Here is a 19,961-nt window from a genome sequence, read left to right as displayed (position 1 = left end):
GTAGACATAGCCAATGAGAGGGATCCCCATTGATAGTAATATTGTGACAGAAAACTTGTTCTTTCATATAATGTGAATGGATGGCACTTGATCTCATTATCTGGAAGATACAGACTCTATGGGCTATTTCAACATTATCTCAAGCAGGTACAGGCCACAGCCAAGCTGCTTTTCCCTCAGGGAAGGTTTTTGCCTCAGCTGCACTCTATGGAGCGCCTTCTCAACGAGGCATGCCTGGCCTACTCCATGGATTGATTTAGTGCAATGCAGCATCTCCTCCCCAGCAGTTGTAAGGCAATATGCACTCTATGGGATGCATGAGAGGATAAGTTCTTGCTGTCCCTCACGTTCTGGGACTGTGATTTTCCTTAGCCATTTCAGGAGGCATGTAAGGGCCACAAAAAATGGCTTCTCAACCTTTCTTCTGTCCCTGTGTTCAAGGGAGAGCTGACCCCTTTCACTCCCCTATTTTAATTCTTTCACTAGTGCAATTTAATTCCCTGGGCCTTACAGCTTCTTGATGCTGTTCAGACTGTAGTTTTTGCACCTGAAAGTACAAAAACATTTTTAGCAGACCTTTTGTTACCACGTTTTCTGACTTCAACACATTTGGTCTCTGGGGAGTTACTAATTACTAATGTTTAGGCTGACCATCCAGAAGGATCCTGGGAATTGAATATTAAAGGGTTCACTTTGACACATAATTATCCGGAACTCTACTCATGTCTTTAGTTAAACTGTTCAAGTTCTTTGTCTTTTCTGGTCAAACTCAGTTTATAACACACTTCCTTTCCATTACTTTTCTTTATGTTATTTCCTTGTTTTCTTATGGGTATAATTAAAACTCTTGTATCTTTCAGATAGCTATGATATAAAACTTTAAAGATCTGATAAATGAAATATCTATGAAATGCAAATGTTAATATTTATTACATTAATTACAGTTTAGGAAAAAAGGCTTCCCATGTAAAGGACATTAAAAAGATCTCGTATTTATTTTTATTCTTGACAATTATTTTTCTTCTTGAATTTGATGGTCTTGTCATTAAGCAATGTATAATATAGTCTTTGTTGTAAATTATAAACTTATAAATAGATAAGATGCATTCTCCTGAATTCAAGCTCATTGCTCAAGATTCAGATCTCATGTACCAGGATGCTAATCCGGACTAATTTCATTAATATCAGTAGAACAGCACCAGATTTACGCTAGCATAAACGTGATGAGATTCTGGTATACTTTTGTCCACTACAATCTATTGCATTCATTAGCTACTGAGAGCCTGCTTCAGCTCCCACTGACTGCGCAACTCCCATTGAATTCAGTAAGAACTGAACAAGGTCCTGAAGCAGAAGGGGAAATGTGAAAAATGTATTTCATGAATTTAAGTCCTTTCTGTGGAAGTGGTTAAAATGTCTCTGTATTTTTATATAGAATATAGCAAAATGACACTTGAATGGAGTCTCTGGCTGTAACCACTTATATAAATCAATGGACTGAAAAAAATCCCCTCAGAACCATTTTTTATGAAAAGAAATACAATTCCTGCAGTAAAGTCAAATCCTATCCTATTATGTAAATAAAAGCTGAAGAGGGAAAAGAATGAAAACAAGAGATTCAGTTTGTACAATAATTATAAAAATTCTGCTTAAAATACATAGGGTTCCATGGAACAACAAAAACAACAACAAAACTATTAAAAATGTGAAAAAGATCTGTCTTAAATGGACCAAAGCATGGACATGCAGAATTCATTTCAGTGGGACTATTCATATGAATAATGTGAACAGGATTTGGCCCCATATACTGTGCAGTGCAAACACACAGAGGCAATGGAGCTGAAAGGAGGCCACTATCAGTCACTGCCGTGCCTACACAACTCCACTTGAATTCTTCAGCAGTTCAGCATGCACCATGACGGAAGAATACTGTTCTGGTTTTTCATTTAAAGACAGCTACCTCGATATTCTAGTATAGTTTTAAAGAGATGGCACAAAAAATCAATAGAAGCAGGATTTCACACACAGGTAATTAAGTCTAACTCTGGACCCTAGAAAACCTGAACTTCAGGGAAAATTTAGATCCGGGCCAGACCCTCTTCTGGTCTCAATCTATGTACGATCCATTGATGCTAGGGGTGCTGTGTCCATTTATGCCTTCTTTGACCCACGGGCCTCTTCCATTTCTTTTTGGATATACATGCATTTCCTTTTTTATTTTTGAAATGCTGTGTGAAAGACAAAAATAATCACTCATTGTGTGAGTTTTGTCATAAGGAACTGAAATCTAGTATACAAACTTCATATACACTTGTACATATGAAACTTAACTTGCACAGCCAACAGGTATGTTTAGGTCAATGTCTTGCTAAGTATTATTAACTAATTATTGTGATTTTTTGTAATACCAAATATAATTAACCATATGACTATACGTAATAATCACTTGCCATTGTTTCAGAGGAGGTTTTTTTTGAGTCATTTGATTCTTTTAAAACTGTTTTAGTGATAATCTGCATAATTTGACAATGCCTGAAATAAAATTTTGAGTTTAAAAAATCCAGTTTATAAACCCTTAAATAGATTTTTCATGGGAAAAACTCACTGACTGAGAGACTGTCCTTTTTCTTGAACTGTACTGCTAAGGACCACTTTATTAAACAGCCTACAAATGGCTGCAATTAAAATGCTCTTAAAAAAACAAAACAAAACAAAAAACCAATACTCCACTTAGGCTATGGTACTGATATTATTTAGACTCACAAAAAAGTCAAAGGACTGTGAAAAAAGTCACTTGTAATTAACTTTAGATACTCAATAGCATCACATTTCCTATGAAAAAATGTCATGTGTGTATATGAGGAATCCTTTGAACATTTTGTTTTTTAAATCAATCACAGCCAGTTTCCTACTTGCCTTTTTAGTATGCTGTTCTCCTTCCATTGAACCCCTTCTAATAGAGATAGGCAACAATAGAAACAGGCTTCTTGAACTAAACCCCAATTCTACTCCAACTGAAGTCAATGTCTTAATTGTCATTGACTTCACCATAAGCTGATTTGGATGAAGAGCTCCTCATGCAAAGTGGATTGAGGAGAGTCTTTCTACTGACTTCAGTCTGCTTTGGACCAGGCTCAGCATGTGTGGAAGAGAAGCCATTACTTTTGAAATATATAGCCCAAATTTTCCCTTGTTCCTGTGGTCAGACAACTACCAATGAGTGTGTAGGAATTGGAAAAGTGCTTCAGGGCCATATCCTGCCTTCTTACTCAGGCAGGACTTCCATTTAATTCACTCAGAGTGACATCCTAGCCCTGTCAATGTCAAAGTCAATGGTTTTGCCTTTGATTGCAATGGGACCAGAATTTCATCCTCAGGTTTTTAACCTGAGTTAGGAGAGTGTGATTGGACCCTCTAGGTCAATAGCCTCTTAATAAGCCTGATTTAAGACACCTGAAGAAGAGCCCTTCTCTTAGGATCACCTTTCAGATTTTCTTGGTACCCTGGCGTGTCAGGCATTGTTAGGCAGAAGGTCAGACACTAAAGCTGATAACCTCTTTCATGGGGTCTGATCTGGGGAGATATTGAGTGAGCTTTCTCATCACCCAGTTAAGATGTGGGAGCTGATCCTTTGACAGTAAGTCTCAGCACAGTCATTCCAGAGCTTTGGGCTTATCAGTGCTCAGCCAGTTCACAGCTATCTAACATCAGAATTTGTTGACAAATGCTTGGCTACACTGAAAGGATCCTGTAGATCTTGTCTGCCTTCTCTACGAGCCAGTTGTCTCTCTGACTGAGTGCCTAGAGTCTCAAATGTGGGACGGGGATGGATTCTGCCCCTGCCCTTAGTCACAATGAGTAACATTTTACTCTTTGAATCGCCCCAGTGAAAGCAAAAGGATTTCTTTGCAGGATCAAACCCTAGGTAAAGTGAGAGCTGCTGAATCTGGTCCAAGGCAAAGGTGTGTGTGGGATGGGGAGGTGTGTCTAGGGTGTTCTTCTAACAGTAATAGCTTAGAGGGGCTTGTGGGATCAGCCCTGGACCACACAACCACCATGATGCTTCAGTTGCCAAAGGGGTAGCAGGTTTGCCTGCTTTGGCACAGGAAGGCTCTTGGTCGCCCAGGGGTGTTTTCCCTCTGATAATTTCATCCCTGGTGGGGAAGGTGGCCAGGGAACTAGCTAGTGAGATGTATCTCTCCATCATTAGTCATGTGCATTACAGCAGCGCCCAGAGCCCTCAGACCACGAACCGAAGCCCGGCCTGGGCTGCCTGTGACAGGAACTATTTTTGGGTGGCGGCGTTGGGTGGTTTCTTCCCGGCTGCATCTGCAAAGCAGTAAGCCTAGAACTCTACCTTCAGGGCGGACAGGGACCTCCGGAGGCCTCCGGTTCCCGCGCCCTTCTGGCAGTGTGTCTCCCTCAACACTGAGCACAAGTCACCCTCTGCTGGCCCTGCCCCCAAGGCAGCCCCCGCCTTCCTTCCCGCCAGTTTGCAGCTCCCACTGGAACCGCAGGGTTGCAGCGTTAATCGGCGGGGCTGGGGTTAGGGCTGCTGGTGGTGGCAGGTATATCCAGAGGCTTTTCCAGTCCCGCTTGGAACCCCGCAAGCCTTGGGGCGCGCGCGCGACTCCTGGCACCCCAAGGCTTGCGGGAAAGCAGCGCCCCCCCTTCAGAGAAGCGGGACACATTCCCCCCGCCCCCCGGTTTAGTTACGAGACAAAGGGGCGATGGCTGTGGAGAAGGTCACCGAGGACTCACTCCCAGGAAGCCGCCCTCGGGGCGCAGCGGGGAGCCAGCCGCCCCGGAAGGAGGCCCCCAGCCAGGAAAGCCCGGAGGCTGGCAGGGGGTCCCCACCCGCAGCCTTCCCCTCAGCCAGCCGCCCCCCACCCCAGCCCCGCTCGCCGGGATTGCACGGCGGGGAACGCGCCACACAGAGACCCGCGACTTTGGAGTGGCGGCGGGGGGGGGGAGTTGTGCGGTGAGCGCCTGTGTGCGCGCGCGCCTCGCTGTGTGCGGCTGGGTGCGCGCGGCGGCCGGGCAGCGGCTCAGCCACTCTCTGCGGGCGCGGGGTAGGCGTGCGGCTGGCGGGGGAACAGCTCTTCCCCTGGGGCGTCCCGGCAGGCGGCGGCGCGCCCGGGCCGCGGCCGAGGAGAAGGCAGAGCCCCCTGGTGGCGGGGCAGGGCGCGGCGCGGCGCGGCGCCCTGGGCGGGCTCTGATTCGCCACCCGCTCTGGAGGGCCGGCTGGGATGCCGCCGCTAAACTCGCCTCTCTCCCCCCCCGGCAGGGACTCTCGGACAGTCCACGCCGCAGACGCTTCCTCGGAAAGACGCGCTCGGCCGGGGGCTTCGCAGCCCGATTGCACCGGGAGCTAAGCGGCCGCCTGCCCCCCCGCCCCCCCGCCAGCCAGGCACGTTTGGCAGCGGCGCGCAGCTGGGCAGTGGTGCCCGCCCGCCAGACGGGAGCTGGGGCTCGGGCAGCCTCGCCCTTGTAAGTTTTCTGACAGGTGGATCCAGTCGGGTCCCAGGCGGCGGCGGCGCCTCCCTTCCCGCCGGCCGGATTCACGGCGGCACCTGCTTCCACGGGACGCCGGCGCGCGTGGCATGGAGAGGCGAGGCGAAGGGGACCCCTGGTGCCGAGAAGGCTGCCTGCCACTCTAGGGTTACATGGAGCAGCCCTGGCGCTCCCTGCCTGCGCTCGGACCCCGCCGGCAGTACGTATGGAGAGGGGCGCGGGGGCTCCGGCTGGCCCACGATGCGAAGCTCCGGGGCGCGGGGAATAGGGGGGGGGGGGGCACCCGCTTAGCCACCTGTTTTCGGGCGACCCGCGGCACGCCGGGCTCGGGGCAAAGCCAGGCACGAGTGCGCATGGGGCTGAGGCCAGCAGCGGCGTGCCTGAAAGTGGGCGGGTGGGCGCGTGTTCGGCTTGAGCTGAGCCGGTCGGATTTCCGGGAACGAATCGGTTTGCCCGGGTTTTAAGCGTCCAGGCGCATCCTGGGTCCCAGCTCTTCGAGCTCCTACCCGCTTTCCCTCCATCCTGGGTCCCTGCTCCCGGCAGCTCCTAACCCCCCTCCCTCCATCCTGGGTCCCTGCTCCCGGGAGCTCCTAACCCCCCTCCCTCCATCCTGGGTCCCTGCTCCCGGGAGCTCCTACCCCCTCTCCCTCCCGCTCTCTAGCCTGCTGCTGCTGCGGGTGGAGGTGGCAGCGAGCCCGAATCCCGCTCTAAGGCGGGTCTGGCAGCCAGTGGCACCAAAGACTCCAGCCCAGCACACGCGAGGGTGCGCTCCGGCCACCTCCCGAGCCAAAGAAGCGCCAGCCCCGGACACGCGAGCACTTCGCTCAGACGCTGGATTAACTCGATTTTAATCGTTACCCCCCCCCCCCCCGCCTCTCCTCCTTCTCCCTCCGCCCCCTCTTGCTCTCTTCCCCCCTAGCCTCCAAGTCTAACCTTGTCTTGTGGTCATGGGGTCTGTAATTTCCTTTTTGTCTAGGCTGGCGAGAGCGCTCCTGGTTCTGTAAAGTGGATGTCAGGTGGATCTATGGTCCTGAAGGAACAAAGAGCAACGGAAGGGAGAGCCGCGGAAGTTTGAGCCGGGAGGATGCAGGCTGTGTACTGGTACGCCGTGCTTCTGCTGCAGCCGCCTCTCTACCTGGTAAGTTTCAGGTGGCCTCTTCCCTGGGGGAGGGGGAGGGGAAGAGTGGACCCGGGCATCCCATCAAAAACAGGAGCAAAACTCATCGCCCCACTCGGGTCTCAGGGGAGATCGCTCAGGTCCAGCAACTTGGGCAGGTTCCGGAGCCATGTCTGCTTTAATCTCCCTGCGCCCCCCCCCCACCTCTTTGTGTGTGTGCGACCCTAAAGCCTGGAGTCCCCTCTCCCAGCCCTGGCCCCTCTTCCAGGCCGGCGGTGCTGGGGCGGGAGCTGCACCTTCCGGCCACTTTTTGCTAGCCAGGGGCTTGTGACACTAACGAGGAGGGGGAGCACCCGCGCCACCTCGCTTTGGAAGCTGTCCCCCGGTGGTTTGCGGGGCGGCGGGGGGGCGGCAGGTCGGTAACTTTCACTCCAGTTTGAAGTGTAGCCCCTTCTGGAGTTGCGGATGTGTTCGGAGGGCAGGTGTATGCTAGGCAGGGCGCTCGGAGAGTGTCTAACGCCGGCGGGGGGTCAAAGCGATCGTCCTATAATACGCCCCGAATAGGGCACGGCTCTAAAAGCATCATTTCCCCACCTTCCAGGAAGGTACTCAAGGACCCATCGTTTCTATTCAGAATGCACGTTTCCCCGGCACGTTTCCCCGTGCCTCTCTCGGAGGGGGAAGCGACACGGTACAGAACAGGCTGTGCTTTGAAGCACAGTCTCAGTGCGTCTTCCGCCTTTATTCTGTACTGGAGGCAAGTTCTTGTTTCCTCCTTGTTCCTGCTGCTCGAAGCCCTTCAGGATGGGGCTCGCTGTCACCGAGCCGCAATAGGAGACATTCATTTTGCAATATAATACGGCCCCACCGTGTAAACACTCAGTGACAAGCGCAGCCACTGCGATGTGGCATTGGCTTCCGTAGCAAATCCCCTTTAAGATTACCAGGGGAACACGAGCAAGCGTGCGGGTTGGCTCTTTAACGCGTCCTTCACGCCCCGTACGATCGCAAAGAACGGAGCAGGGCAGACCGCAAGTCATTCGCCCCGTCCGTTCTTCTCCTAGGGTGCCTAGCCGGCAGACGACTCCCCAGGGCTCAGTCCTCGGGTCGGAGAAGCTCTCCGAGTGCTTCTAGGTTCAGGGTGGGGGGCGGAGAGCTGCAAAAACGCAGAAGTGCATTTTCACAGCTGCACGCCGCGTTCCGAGGGACGCCTTTAACCGGTCCCACCTTCGGGGCGAGGATTTCTGGCGGCTTTTCTTTGCGCTGCTCCCGAAGCGTGAAGGATGTGTCCGCCGGAGGGCGCTGCGCGCCTCCCTCAGCCTGGCGCAGGACACTTACTTTGGGGGTAAGCAGGTGAGCACAGGGGCAACCAGTCGAGAGGAGAACACACGCTACTGGCGCAACACTCTCGCCAAACAGCCAGCCCAGGGGTGCACCTTAGAACGACCCCGGCCTCTGACGGACAGTTACAAGGAAAGTTTAGAGCAGCATTGAGCGGGAATCGAACCCACGGTCTTCCGCATGGAGCGGGGAGAGCGCTACCACACTGGGGCACAGCGCTTAGATCTGGTACTAACTCGGCTAACTTTAGGCAGGGTGCCCTCGCCAGCTTCTCAGTCCGATCCACGCCCTCGGCTTCACAGCTCGAGGGCACATCTGCGGCCGAGGTAGTTCTACGTCCCGTGAATTTTACAGCTTATGGAAAAGCATGTGGCGAATAATCTGTCAAAGCCAGGCGCCAGATCGATAGGTTGTGCTAAATGTTGAATGCGTTTGCTGGCAGTTAAACTGTTTTGCACTCATTACAACAACAGAGCGGGATTTATTCTAACGCGCCGCAGACTGAACAACAAGCGCATTAATTCTCCTTTAATTGTAAACTGGGAGCATTTGAAAACCATTCAGTGTGCAAATTATGCTGATTCAATTACCGTTTAGTTACAGACTTCATTACCTGAATGCCTTTTTTTTTTCGCCAGGCTTGGCACTACAGAGGGAAGGAGACAATTTTCCAATCTCCCTCAAAACGATACAAAAATATGATACAATAAAATAGGGAATAAAAGGCAATTTAGGGGGAGGGGAACTCTTCAGCGGGTTGTATCTTCTGCCAAAACACTCAGGTTAAAAAAAGTAATCCAAAGGGTTTCCCAATCTAATCAAATACTTATTTCCATTTCAATCTTTCTACATTTATCTCAGCAATTTGCGATAGATTTAACCTCTTTTGTGAGTGGCTTTCCAAGCTGGAATTAGGACATCATGTAACAGCAGTCTTATATTAGCGGAGGTGGGGGGTGGGGAACGGGAAATTTCGGTTCAAACTTTAATGTAGTGTCAGGAGCCAGAAAAGCACAATATTGTGCCATACCTCGACGTGGTGTGTGTACGTATGCGTCTGTATAGCCTTACACAAACGCGTACAACTGAACAGTCAGGATTGCCATTTCCAGCCTCTACGATGTGGCAGCAAATACGTTCTGATTTTCACGTAGGTTGTTTCAAGCGCAGGATTTTTGGGGCAGGGTCACGCAGGGCAAAGAGTATCCTTACATCTAAACTAGACAATGGGCAGTGACAGTGTGACGTAGGGAGCTTGCATCGAGTTACACTATAGAAATTTGCCAGCCTGACCTCTAGTTCAAACCAGCGCTTCTCCCCACCCCACCCCCGCCTTTTCTAGTGAAGTCTTGTAGAATGCAATTCTCCTTTGTATGGAGATATATGCCAATATTCCAACCGGCCTTATGTGAAATGTATAGAGGTCACTGCTGATACAGATACTTCTTAGTGGATAGGAATTTCATGTGGAGAATTCCCTTGCGGGAAACCAAAACCAAAACCAAAAAACAACCAACCAACCAACCAAACAAAAAAAAGCAACCAAGGTTTCCCAGTATTACATTCATTTATAAATAAGATCTGAACAGACACCTATTTTCCTCTCTCTGCTGTACCGTATTTCTGCGCAAAGAGGTGACCTGCTTGTTGTGCTTAGATGTGATCAGCACAGAACCTGCTTTTCCTCCGGCCTAAAGGAATATTTAAGTCCTTTTGGTGGAATTAGGATTTAGTCTTTAAAGGCACAGGTTTCCTGTTTCTTCAGTCTGGAGGATATTATATGAGGCCCACTGCACTACAGAAAGTACTTCAAAGCGTACACTGTTGGCTATGATTTTAACTAGCCAGCCTCAGTTTTACATGCTTCATTCCAGAGCTCCTAGTTGCAATTTTCTGATTAAAGTTTTCTTACCTAATAAGGCTACATCAAAATCCCTTCCAATGCGTCGCTAAATATTACTCTAGAAAGAAAACATCACTATGCCTTGTAGAGTATGAGCACTCCTAATGTTGAATTATATCTATTATAATGGTGCTTTAGCTTTACAACTCCTAAATACAAAAAAAAGCTTATTCCCATTTAATTCCTGCACCAACTCCTGTACGCTTTCAATATGATAAAGTAGAATCATACAAGGCTAGTCAGACGTTTTGAACTGGATGGAAGCAACTTCCTGTAGACGTGGCGAAAAACACGTGGCTCTGGGCAAAGAGATCCTAACTGGACTCATTTTTCAATAGGAGAGGGCAAGGATGGGCCACAGAGAGGGGTCATGCCGTTTCCACACAGATTGCTAAGGCAATCCATTGTAAGAGGCGCAAATCCATCCACTGGGAGGTTCCCCTTCAAAAGGAATCACAACTTAATTCCTATGCAGGAGTGGAAGGCAAAGTGGATTGATCTGATAAATGAAGATGACAAGCACACTTTCACCCCGCCCACCCCGTCGAAGGTTTGCAGGCGAGGAGTTAAACCATTCCTGCCCGGGTAATCTTTTCCCCCTTCAGTGACTGAACGCTGTACTGGAAATCTCCGACAGTGAAGGCAAAACGCCTATTGACCGAATATGCCTGTTCTGCCCATGCACATCCAGCTAGACTATCTGCGTTCGAGCGTTTTATTGTGACTCTCCAGTGCTTTACATTAGAGGAACAGGGGGCACTTGTTTCCTTCCCTGGGTCAAAGTTATCCGTATTCACTGGCGAGTTCTCATCTGTGGAAAGTATCTGGTGGAGTGCTAAATACAATAGCAGCCTTGCGGTGGAGGATGCTGGGAAAGGGGAACCTATTGTCGCCTTCCCCAAGCTAAACATGAAGTTATTCACTAGTGGGGTTGTGTGTGTGTGTGTGTGTGTGTGTGTGTATCTATAGGGGGTGTTAATTGAGCTTTGCTCTCTTTTTTGAGGGTCTGTGCTTTTACCATACATTCAGAGTTACATAGCAAAAGAATAATGTGAAGTTAAACAGGCACTGTCTTTTGGGAGAATTTTCTGATGCAGAGCCACAAGAAAACACTGCTAAATTGTTTAATAAGGCGTTTTATCAGTAGGGGCACGTTTAAGAGAGAGAAGGTCCTGGTTTACGCGAGAGAAAGGTTCCCAGGAATCCTGTTTTCTGAGGAGTGATTACGTTTGCAAATGCTTTTCGAAACCTAATACCGGGGTTCTTCGGTGCTTCACCAGGGTTTCAAAATAATTTCCCAGCACTAGGTTCGGGGACTTCTAGATAAGCCGAGAGTAGCTTTCCTGGCGGAGATCCGCTGTTTCAAATTGTCCTCCGCGTACATTGTTTGCCGAGTGGGGAAAAAAACCTTAAGTTAATGGCTCCAGAGTTTGTGTACTTCTGTGATTTCTAGACCGCGCTCACTTCTGCCTGTTTAATGAAAGCGATTGTTAATGTGAAAGAAGACGTGGCTGTGAAAACAGGATGATTTTTAAGACAGGTGCCGATGCCCTACTTTTCCAAACAGTTCTCTAGGCGGCGAAGGAAAAAAATAGGCAGCATTGTCCTGCAACAACCACTCTTACAGCACTCTCCAAAGCGTGTTCTGTGCGAAAAGCACTTGGGTATTGCTTTTTCAGATAAGCAATTTTCTGCCTTTGGTTTATTTGATGGGGGCGGGGGAGGGGTGAGCAGAGGGCTGGAAGCGCTTTGCAGGGAGTTCACACGATCTTGAACTAGACTCTTCTCGGTTGGGCTTTTGAAAATGGAGTTTAAATACCTAAGATGCTGCCGTTTGGTAGAACAGCTCCTCCCTGAAAGACACTGCACTCTAATTGCTATGGGGACTGGATTGCACGCGGGAATTTACATCTATATTCTCGTAAGCGCGGAATGGTAAATTCTGTCCAGGATTTGAGCTCCTCACTCTTGTAGAGCGATGTGCAGGAGCAGGTAGGAGTTTAAGGAGGTTTCCTCTGCACTTAAAAGTTCCTTTTGCGTAGTTCTTAGCATGCAGCCCACTCCTTGCATTGGGAAGGAAGCAGTTGGGAACAGCTTTTGCGTTGCAGGGAAGGCGCCTGAATGGAACCCACTGTCCTCGCCTCCGTGTGATTAGCCACATCTTCCAAGTCAGTAGCCAGAGGTATCCATTTTAATTTCTCCTTCTCCCCTAAACCGCCATTTTAATTAAGAAAAGACAATTTCCCCAGTAAATTCGGAAGTGCAGAGAAGCTGGTTAGCAATCAATTGCTCGTGGAAAGGGCCTCCACGACCCACCCTTCCCATACTAGTATTGGCTTGCGTCCTCCCGATTGCATTTTCTGTTAAGTTACGGCCGTGATTTATCAGGTAGTTTAACTCCCAGCCCGCTCTTCTTGTAAGTCAGCATTAAACCACCTCTTGGGTGCTTTGTAAATACATCGTTCGCATTTTTATGCAGCAGATTGACATGTTGACGACTCTGCTATAAGGAATGTGACAATAAAGTGAACCCCCCCCCCAAGCTTGGCAAGCACTTCATCAAGGATAAAAAGGTTCTGCTGTAAGGATGTCACTCAATTTATTGTGAAAGTCGAATGAATTACGTCTAATGAAAGTGCTCCCCAGATGAATATTACCAGCAATTTCCTGAGTTGGCTCTGTCAGATTGATATGAGGAAATGCCAACCCATATCAAAAAAGATCTCCAATCTCAATTACTATGCAAGCTTTCGAAGAGCTGCTTTTATTGATATATGATATACATTGACGTCTCCTCGACGCTATGAGAACGGCTTGCTGTCCAGCAGGACTGCACATTTCTCGGTTTATCGTTTAACCCTGCGGGTTGTTGGCTGTTCTTTAAACTTCCGTCGAGCTCTCTGCCTGTGGAGGGAAAGCCCCTCCCTGCATTCCTACAAATGTGGCCAGACACAGCAGCCAGGTGTTTCCCACGGGGTGCAATGACAACATTTGCTGCTTAGAAAGGCAGTTCCCCCCACAGAATCCATCTTGCTGGGTTTCCCTGTGAGTCAAATAGGAATTTAAAATACCTCTCTCTTCTTTCCGTTTTTAAGGCGGTGCGACCTGGGTGGGGGGATACCAGAGAAAGGCAACCTGCTGATCTGTAAACCACAGCCACGGCTTGCTGACGGCAGGCAGCAGAGCCAATGGAATCTGCACAAATGGAAATAAATTATACGCGTGCATTATAAAAGGCGAGGGGGGAGCTAAACACCCACCCTTTCCATTTCAAGTTATTCTGATTCCTCTTTCCATATTCTTGGAGCCTGGGGAAAACTTTACTCAATGCGAGATTAGCCTACTTCATTTGCAAAATCTTCCCCCTCCCTTGGGGGTGTTGAATAGTCAGAGCAACTGAAGTTATTTACATCAGTCCAGAAATAGGGCTGAGAGAGCGGGCCAGACGTTTTAGCTTCAAACTTAATGAGGTGCATACTTACAAATGAGAGCGGGGCGGGCTGTTTTGAAAACGCTTGCCAGTCGCTGGATGAGCCCCAAGGTGGAGGAGCAAGGTTTTTGCACAGAGCGCCCGGCCGGTGAATAACTGGTGGGGTTGTAAGTATCCGAGGGTTAGCCCGGTTAGTCTGTATCTTCACAAACAACAAGAGTTTTGCGGCACCTTCCAGCCTAACAGGTATTTTGGAGCATAAACTTTGGTGGGCAGAGACCGCTTCCTCAGACGCTGGTGGGGCTGTGTTGCTAAGATTTCCCTCTTGTTCAGAGTTCAGCCAGGACCTGAGCTGGTGGAGGTGGACACTTGTCGGCGCCCTGGACAGACCCAGTGGGAGGGTGACCCCTCTCCCGCCCGCAAAGCACACCCCTGCCCACCTACCGTTTCTGGGGCAGGAGCCGTGGTGCTTTTCAGAACATCTCCAGGGCACTCACTGCTTTCCCCTCTAACGGTGACTTGCCCTCAGACAGCCCAGCTGCGGTCACTGGATGCTCGTTGCCTTTCAGTACCGCGGACAGCTCCTTTGCTCCCGCCCTTGCCTCTAGCGGTAACAACCGTCCAAACACCCACTCCCAGCTGGTGGAGCCGGAGGCCCTCAGCCCTGCAGCACCATGGACAGCTCCCGCTTCCTCTGCACCGCCCCTGCCACCGAACCAGCCGCCACCTCCAGCGCCAGTCCGCGCAGCTGTCTGCAAACAGCTGGCGGCAGCGAGGGCAGCTGAACAGCTGTGGCTCCGAGGGGCAGCGCTCCCGCTCGGCCGGACTGCAGAGTGCTGTGCTCCGTCCCTCGCTGCCGAGGCAAAGCCAGCTGACACTGAGGGCTCAGTGGCGCTCGATGGTACCTTTTGCCAAACCACTTGAATAAAACACGTCCCTGGAAGGCACCCGCCCTCCCCGTCGTGGCTCAGAGGAATTCCTAGTCCGGGCCTCTTCAAACCCCCACCTAAAGGATTCTGAGTTCTCACTTACCCCAGCCTGCTGGGGGGCGGTGACTGTTCCCGGGCAGCAAAGGAAAGCGGCTGTGCCACCGGATCGATTTATGAATGGGTCTCTCCCTTGTCTATGGCTAAAGTGCCCGCAGTGAGGACGCGGGGGAAACCTTGAATTTATCATTATTAGGCCGGTAGAAAAGTGACTCATCTTTCCTTTGCGCCCCCGTCCCGTCTCTTTCCAGCCCATGGTCACACACCTGCCTTTGGTTGGAGATACTCAAATGTGTCCGAAATGGACCCTGGGACATTTCTGATCCCGAGAAACCCGCGACACAGAAAATCCGCGTTACTACCGGCACTTCGCCTTCCTGGGGACCGACCTAGGCTCGCTCCTTTGTTTAATCCGGGCTGCTTTTATAAACCTCACAAATCTGTGTGAGCGCGATTCCTAGTCCGAGCTCGGAGCCCGGCAGGCATCAGGCTTAGACCTGAAACACGCGGTGCTGTGGCTTCCCGGGAGCTGCCTCCCTGCTTTAAGAGAGAACCATTAACTGTGTCCTCGGATCGCACAATTGACAGAGCTGTCCTCTGGGGCCTGCTAGCTGGAAGGTGGTTGTCAATAAACAGAGCGTTGACAAGAAAGGTGCAAACGGATGACTGATGGAAAACCCTCTGGGTAACGACCTGTGACAGGAATCGGCTGACTTGCAAGAAGTTTTAGGCCCGTCTTTCACTGATATTTCCACCCATTAGAAATAGCCGAAGCACTTGGCGGCAGAGGCCTCAGCACATTTGCTAGCAGCAAGCCATTAAGTCCCGTGTGATTAAACTGCTTCCGAGGCAGTTTCACCAAGTCCCAGGGACTGTATTGCCTGATGTGTAGATGTACTACTTTCCAAACGCCATCTTCCTTACTGTCTGTACCTTGCAAGCAGCCCAGCCCATTGCATCCACCCTGCTCAGCCTGCTGCATCCATTTTACCAGTCCCACCATCGCTTCTTCAGACCATAGCTTCTCCCAATCTATTGAGAGGCAATTTGTCTACCAGCGGGTAGGTTTTGAGTTGATATGCCTGTCAATGAACAGACGTGCCTGTCCAGCTTTGCCAGCGTCTGTTGGCTGGTTCTTAGAACCCCGTCATCCTTACATGGGTGGCTTACCTCTGCATGGTGAGATTATCTGCTTTGTATATTGGCAGATTTCTGAAACCTCAGAAACTACTGTATACTGCTTTACTTTGTGTTCTGGATGCCTATGAAAGTTCTAGTATTTTACTTTCCTCAGATCTTACTTTCTCTCCCAGGCTCAGCTGGGCAAAGATTTTGGAAGAATAAAAGCTTGAGTTTTTTTTTAAGGGACGATCTGATTTTCTGTTGCACTTTTAAAATCCATGTATTGCTCATATGACTGCACTACTTCTTGGTAGCTAAGTCTACACTACAGAAATCTTTTGAAAGAAGATTTTTCTGGAAGATCTCTTCCTAAACAGCTTCTTTTGAAAGAGTGCATCCACACACAAAAAAGCGGACCAAAAGAACGATCTGCTTTTTCGAAAGAGAGTGTCCACACAGCCCCCACTCTTCCGAAAGAACAAGCCAGGAATCAAAATTCAGACTGTTCTTTTGAAAGAAGGGCCCTGCAGAGCATCTACACACATTTTCTTTTGAAAGAAGCTTTCAAAAGGAGACACCCTTCCTGAAATGGGGAAGGAAGAGTGATATCAAAAGGGCTGTGTCTACACGAGCCCCCTCCTTTCGGAAGGGGCATGCTAATGAGGGAGTTCAAAAGATGCTAATGAGGAACTGCCATGAATATGCAGTGCCTCATTAACATAATGGTGGCCGCGGTGATTTGAAAGTGCTGCTTTCGAATCACACACCACCTGTGTAGCTGGGGGCCCTTTGAAATGGGAAGAAGGGCCTTTTGAAGTCCTGGGGGTCGATTTGAAAGTCCCCATTCTACATAGGCGGTGTGTGATTCGAAAGCGGCACTTTCGAATCGCCATTATGCTAATGAGACACTGCATATTCATTGCAGCACCTCATTAGCATCTTTCAAACTCCCTCATTAACATGCCCCTTCCAAAAGGAGGGGGCTCATGTAGACACAGCCAATGAGTGCTACATTCTTTCAATTTTTACTTTCAAAAGAATGCTTTTTGTGTGTAGATGCTCCATGGTCTCTTTTGAAAGACCCCCCCTTCTTTTGAAAAATCTTTCGAAAGAACTTGCTAGTGTAGATGCAGCCAGTATGTTTTCTAAACCTTTTCAGCTTCCTGAGAGAGGATCCCTTGATTTTTCCCTTAGCAGAGGCGTACAATGCCAAAATAATGCCAGGAGTGCAATGATTTAGTAACATCATTTTGTGGACTCACAATGCCTTTTAGAGCCTTGTAATTACAGTGAGATTACATTGCACTATGAGATACAACTAAAACATATTAAGTGGTATGTCTTTTTAAAACTACATTTATGTAGTCTCCTAAGAAAGAAAATAAAGGAAGCACTTACTTTGTAAGTTGTACAGTTTCCTTGATTTCAAAGAAAATGTACCCTTTATTTAACTTGCTAGTATTAAAGTCTAAGGATTATGGAAATGACCTGAAATTTATTGAAGTAAATAGAAATCTTTCCATTGATTCCAAAGGTCTTTGAATCATGCCCATGTGCAAACAATCACCCATAGCTTCATGTGCTAGATGCAATCGAAAGACAGGAAATGCTATAGGCCTTCAGGTATATCAGACTGCTTATACAAAGTTAATTGACTGCTTTGTATATTTACAATCTCATCAATAGTGTTTGAAGTGTTTGCAAGGGAATGCATGCATTTAATATGGGAATATTATAACCTGCATATGCGAGGTCGATACACGATCAGTAGTAATACTGCAATATTTTGCAATGTTTGAATCAGAGTGTTAGTTTTATAATTTAATGCTATTTAAGAGGCATGTGTTGTGTCACTAGGAACTGCTGGGAATGGACAACTGGGGATGGATGACTTGATAATTGCGTGTTCTGTTCATTCCCTGAGGAACACCTAGGCTATGGTTACACAGGTTAATTTTGCTGACAAAACCCCAGTTTTGTAGACAAAACTGGTGGAATGTCCACACACAAAATGCATTTTGTTGACAGAACTCAACAAGTTCACTGGCAGCGTTCTGCCTCTCAGCCAGGAGGCATAACGCTGCTGTCAACAGATTCTGTGGACAAAAACCTGTGTGGATGCCCTGCAGGGGCCTTCTCTTGACAGACAGGGCATCCAGAACAATGGGCAGCCCTGTCCGCTGTGCTTCTGGGTGCCTGCTTTGTCTCGAGAGCAACTGTGCAGTCCAACAGCTCTGTCAACAGAGTGGAGCGCTGTTCTGATTGGCTTTTGTGTATGGCTGCACTCTGTCGACAGAAGTTTTGTCAAGAAATCTCTTCTGACAGTGACTCCTGTCCACAGATTGCTGTAGTGTAACTGTAACCCTAGTGCTGGTCACTGTCGTAGGACAGGATATTGGTCTAGATGGACCTTTGGTCTGACCCAGTATGGCCATTCTTATGTTTGTTCTTATGCTATAGAACTCTTTCTCATAAAGCAAAGTTCTCTTTTAAGGATTTTGTGTGGAATGATTAACACATTCAAGAAAGTTTTATATAAAATATTACTAGGTAAAGCATAATGACAATATTATATTTTTAGGAAGTACACAATAGCTGATTTAACTGATCTTTAAAACTGTCTATAACTAAGATATAGAACAAATGGTGAAATGTGACATAAAACATTGTGCATAATAAATAGCATAATAAACTCCCTTCCATTTAAAAACCATACACCTAGTTCTACCACCTTGACTTTTGCTAGATATTACTATGACCTAAATTCTGGGACATTTACTCACATCAAGGGGCATTTTACTCCAGAAGTCCTCTTGTTTATTTCAGTGGGGCTACTCATGACAATCATAAAAGTGTCAGTCTGTCTATGGACAAGTAATTCCATATACACTTGAACTTCTGTACTCCAGGGGTCCCTAATCTGTGCTATGCAGGATGAAATGGATCTGTGCTATTCTGCTTCTCCTTTTTTTCAGCTGGGGGAACAGTAGTGTAGGGCCACTTGCCCTGAGATTTTTCCCTGTCCTGCTCCCACAGTGGTGGGTGGAGGTGTCTGGGAGCAGCAGGGAATGTGGAGCCATGCATGCCCCCAGGAGTAGGGTGCCAGGTAAGTGTCCCACCCCATCCCCCTCGAGCACTTGCCCTCCCAGACCCCACACTGCTATCCCCCTCATGCCTAGATCTTGCAGCTTCCTCCCTGTCCAAGCAAAATCTTTAATTTGGCATATCTTGTTTCCCAGGGTTGTCAGCTTAAAGAGGTTCAAGTGTGCTTCACTGTCACTGTTCAGCTGTGTGTAGACTGTAACTCACTTTCTTGCACTGGTGAGTAGTTACTCAGGAGTTTAATTCCCTTCAGCATGAATAAGGTGTTCATAATCTGTCCCTTCATAAAACAGTAGTCAGTGTGAGTAAATGTAGCAGAATCAGACTCTATATCAGACTTTATATGGGGGTCCGGTTCTGATACCCTTACGTTTGTTGAATAGGAGCTTGCTTTGAGATAGTTTCATTGACAAGGTGTGAATGCTACTTATCTTCGTGCCCCACAATTTATAGATAACTATGACACTGTAAGACAAGTAAGTATAGTATCACATTCCTTTGCAGATATTACACATTGCAGGGATGGAAGGTTTGATATCATGCGGTCATGACTATATGTTAACTGAAGGAGCCGACATCAGCTATAGATAACAGGGTTTTGAGAATATATGCCTTCCTTTTTAAGGCTAAGTATCTGGCTTTTTGATGAAAGATGGGAATATTCATTTGTTAGGTATTAAGCATGGTCTTAAATACTTTGCTGAACTGGGGCCATATTGAACTTTATGGGTAAGATATAATATATTATTCTCCCACCCCAAACAAAATTCCACCACATATGCGATATATCTAATAAGGTTATAAAGTTGTAGAACAATATCCTTATCTCAGATTTTGCGGAATTTATTGCCAAATTACGAGACTTGGCATCTGTTAAAATAATGTATTATGCATTGCATGCAGCCTCTTATCCCAGATATATTTCATTCATAAGTAATATAAAGTAATTAGCTTCTGTTTTTCTCAAACACTTCTCCTGACTCATGCGCTGGGAATTGATCTGTCTGACAACTCAACATTTTAAGAAATTTGCTGCTAAATGTCATCATCCTCTTTGAAATTAAATAAAAACAGGAGTTTTCAAGCAGCCCATTTTTTTGCCTGTCAGTAGGAGAGAACAGTTGACCTGGGGTTCAGTGATACAAAAGGGCCCAGATCTTTTGGCCTTTGCTACTGCAGCATCTGGAGTGCTTTAAATCACTGTGGGAGCCTCACACGGTGTACTCTAGGTGGCTCTTAGGGCTGCCTCAGGAGGTGGGAGTGCCAGGGGGCATGCCTCAGGCAGCACTGAGGGGTGGGAGGAAAGGGAAGTGCTACTGTCTGGGCAGTGCTCAGGGCTGAATTCTCCAGCCTGGCCCCTTCCTGCTGAGGCCCTGTGCTTTCTGAGGGCACAGAGGAGGGTCCTCCACCTTGTCCAGGGATCCTGCATGGCTGTTGACCCTGCTT

General features: G+C 48.1%; 1 protein-coding gene across 1 annotated transcript in view; it reads left to right on the top strand.

Annotated features, from left to right (window-relative positions):
* Positions 1-6,598: 6,598 nt before the first annotated feature.
* The window catches only part of NXPH1 (neurexophilin 1), a 191,929-nt gene continuing 178,566 nt past the window's right edge, over positions 6,599-19,961 (top strand). Inside the window, exon 1 of the mRNA XM_074986205.1 lies at positions 6,599-6,652. Within this exon, the coding sequence (XP_074842306.1) occupies positions 6,599-6,652 (54 nt within the window). The remainder of the gene's footprint in view (positions 6,653-19,961) is intronic.

This window comes from Carettochelys insculpta, chromosome 2 (genome assembly GCF_033958435.1).
Source record: "Carettochelys insculpta isolate YL-2023 chromosome 2, ASM3395843v1, whole genome shotgun sequence".
Lineage (NCBI taxonomy): Eukaryota > Metazoa > Chordata > Testudines > Carettochelyidae > Carettochelys > Carettochelys insculpta.
This window is presented reverse-complemented; position numbering and strand designations above follow the sequence as displayed.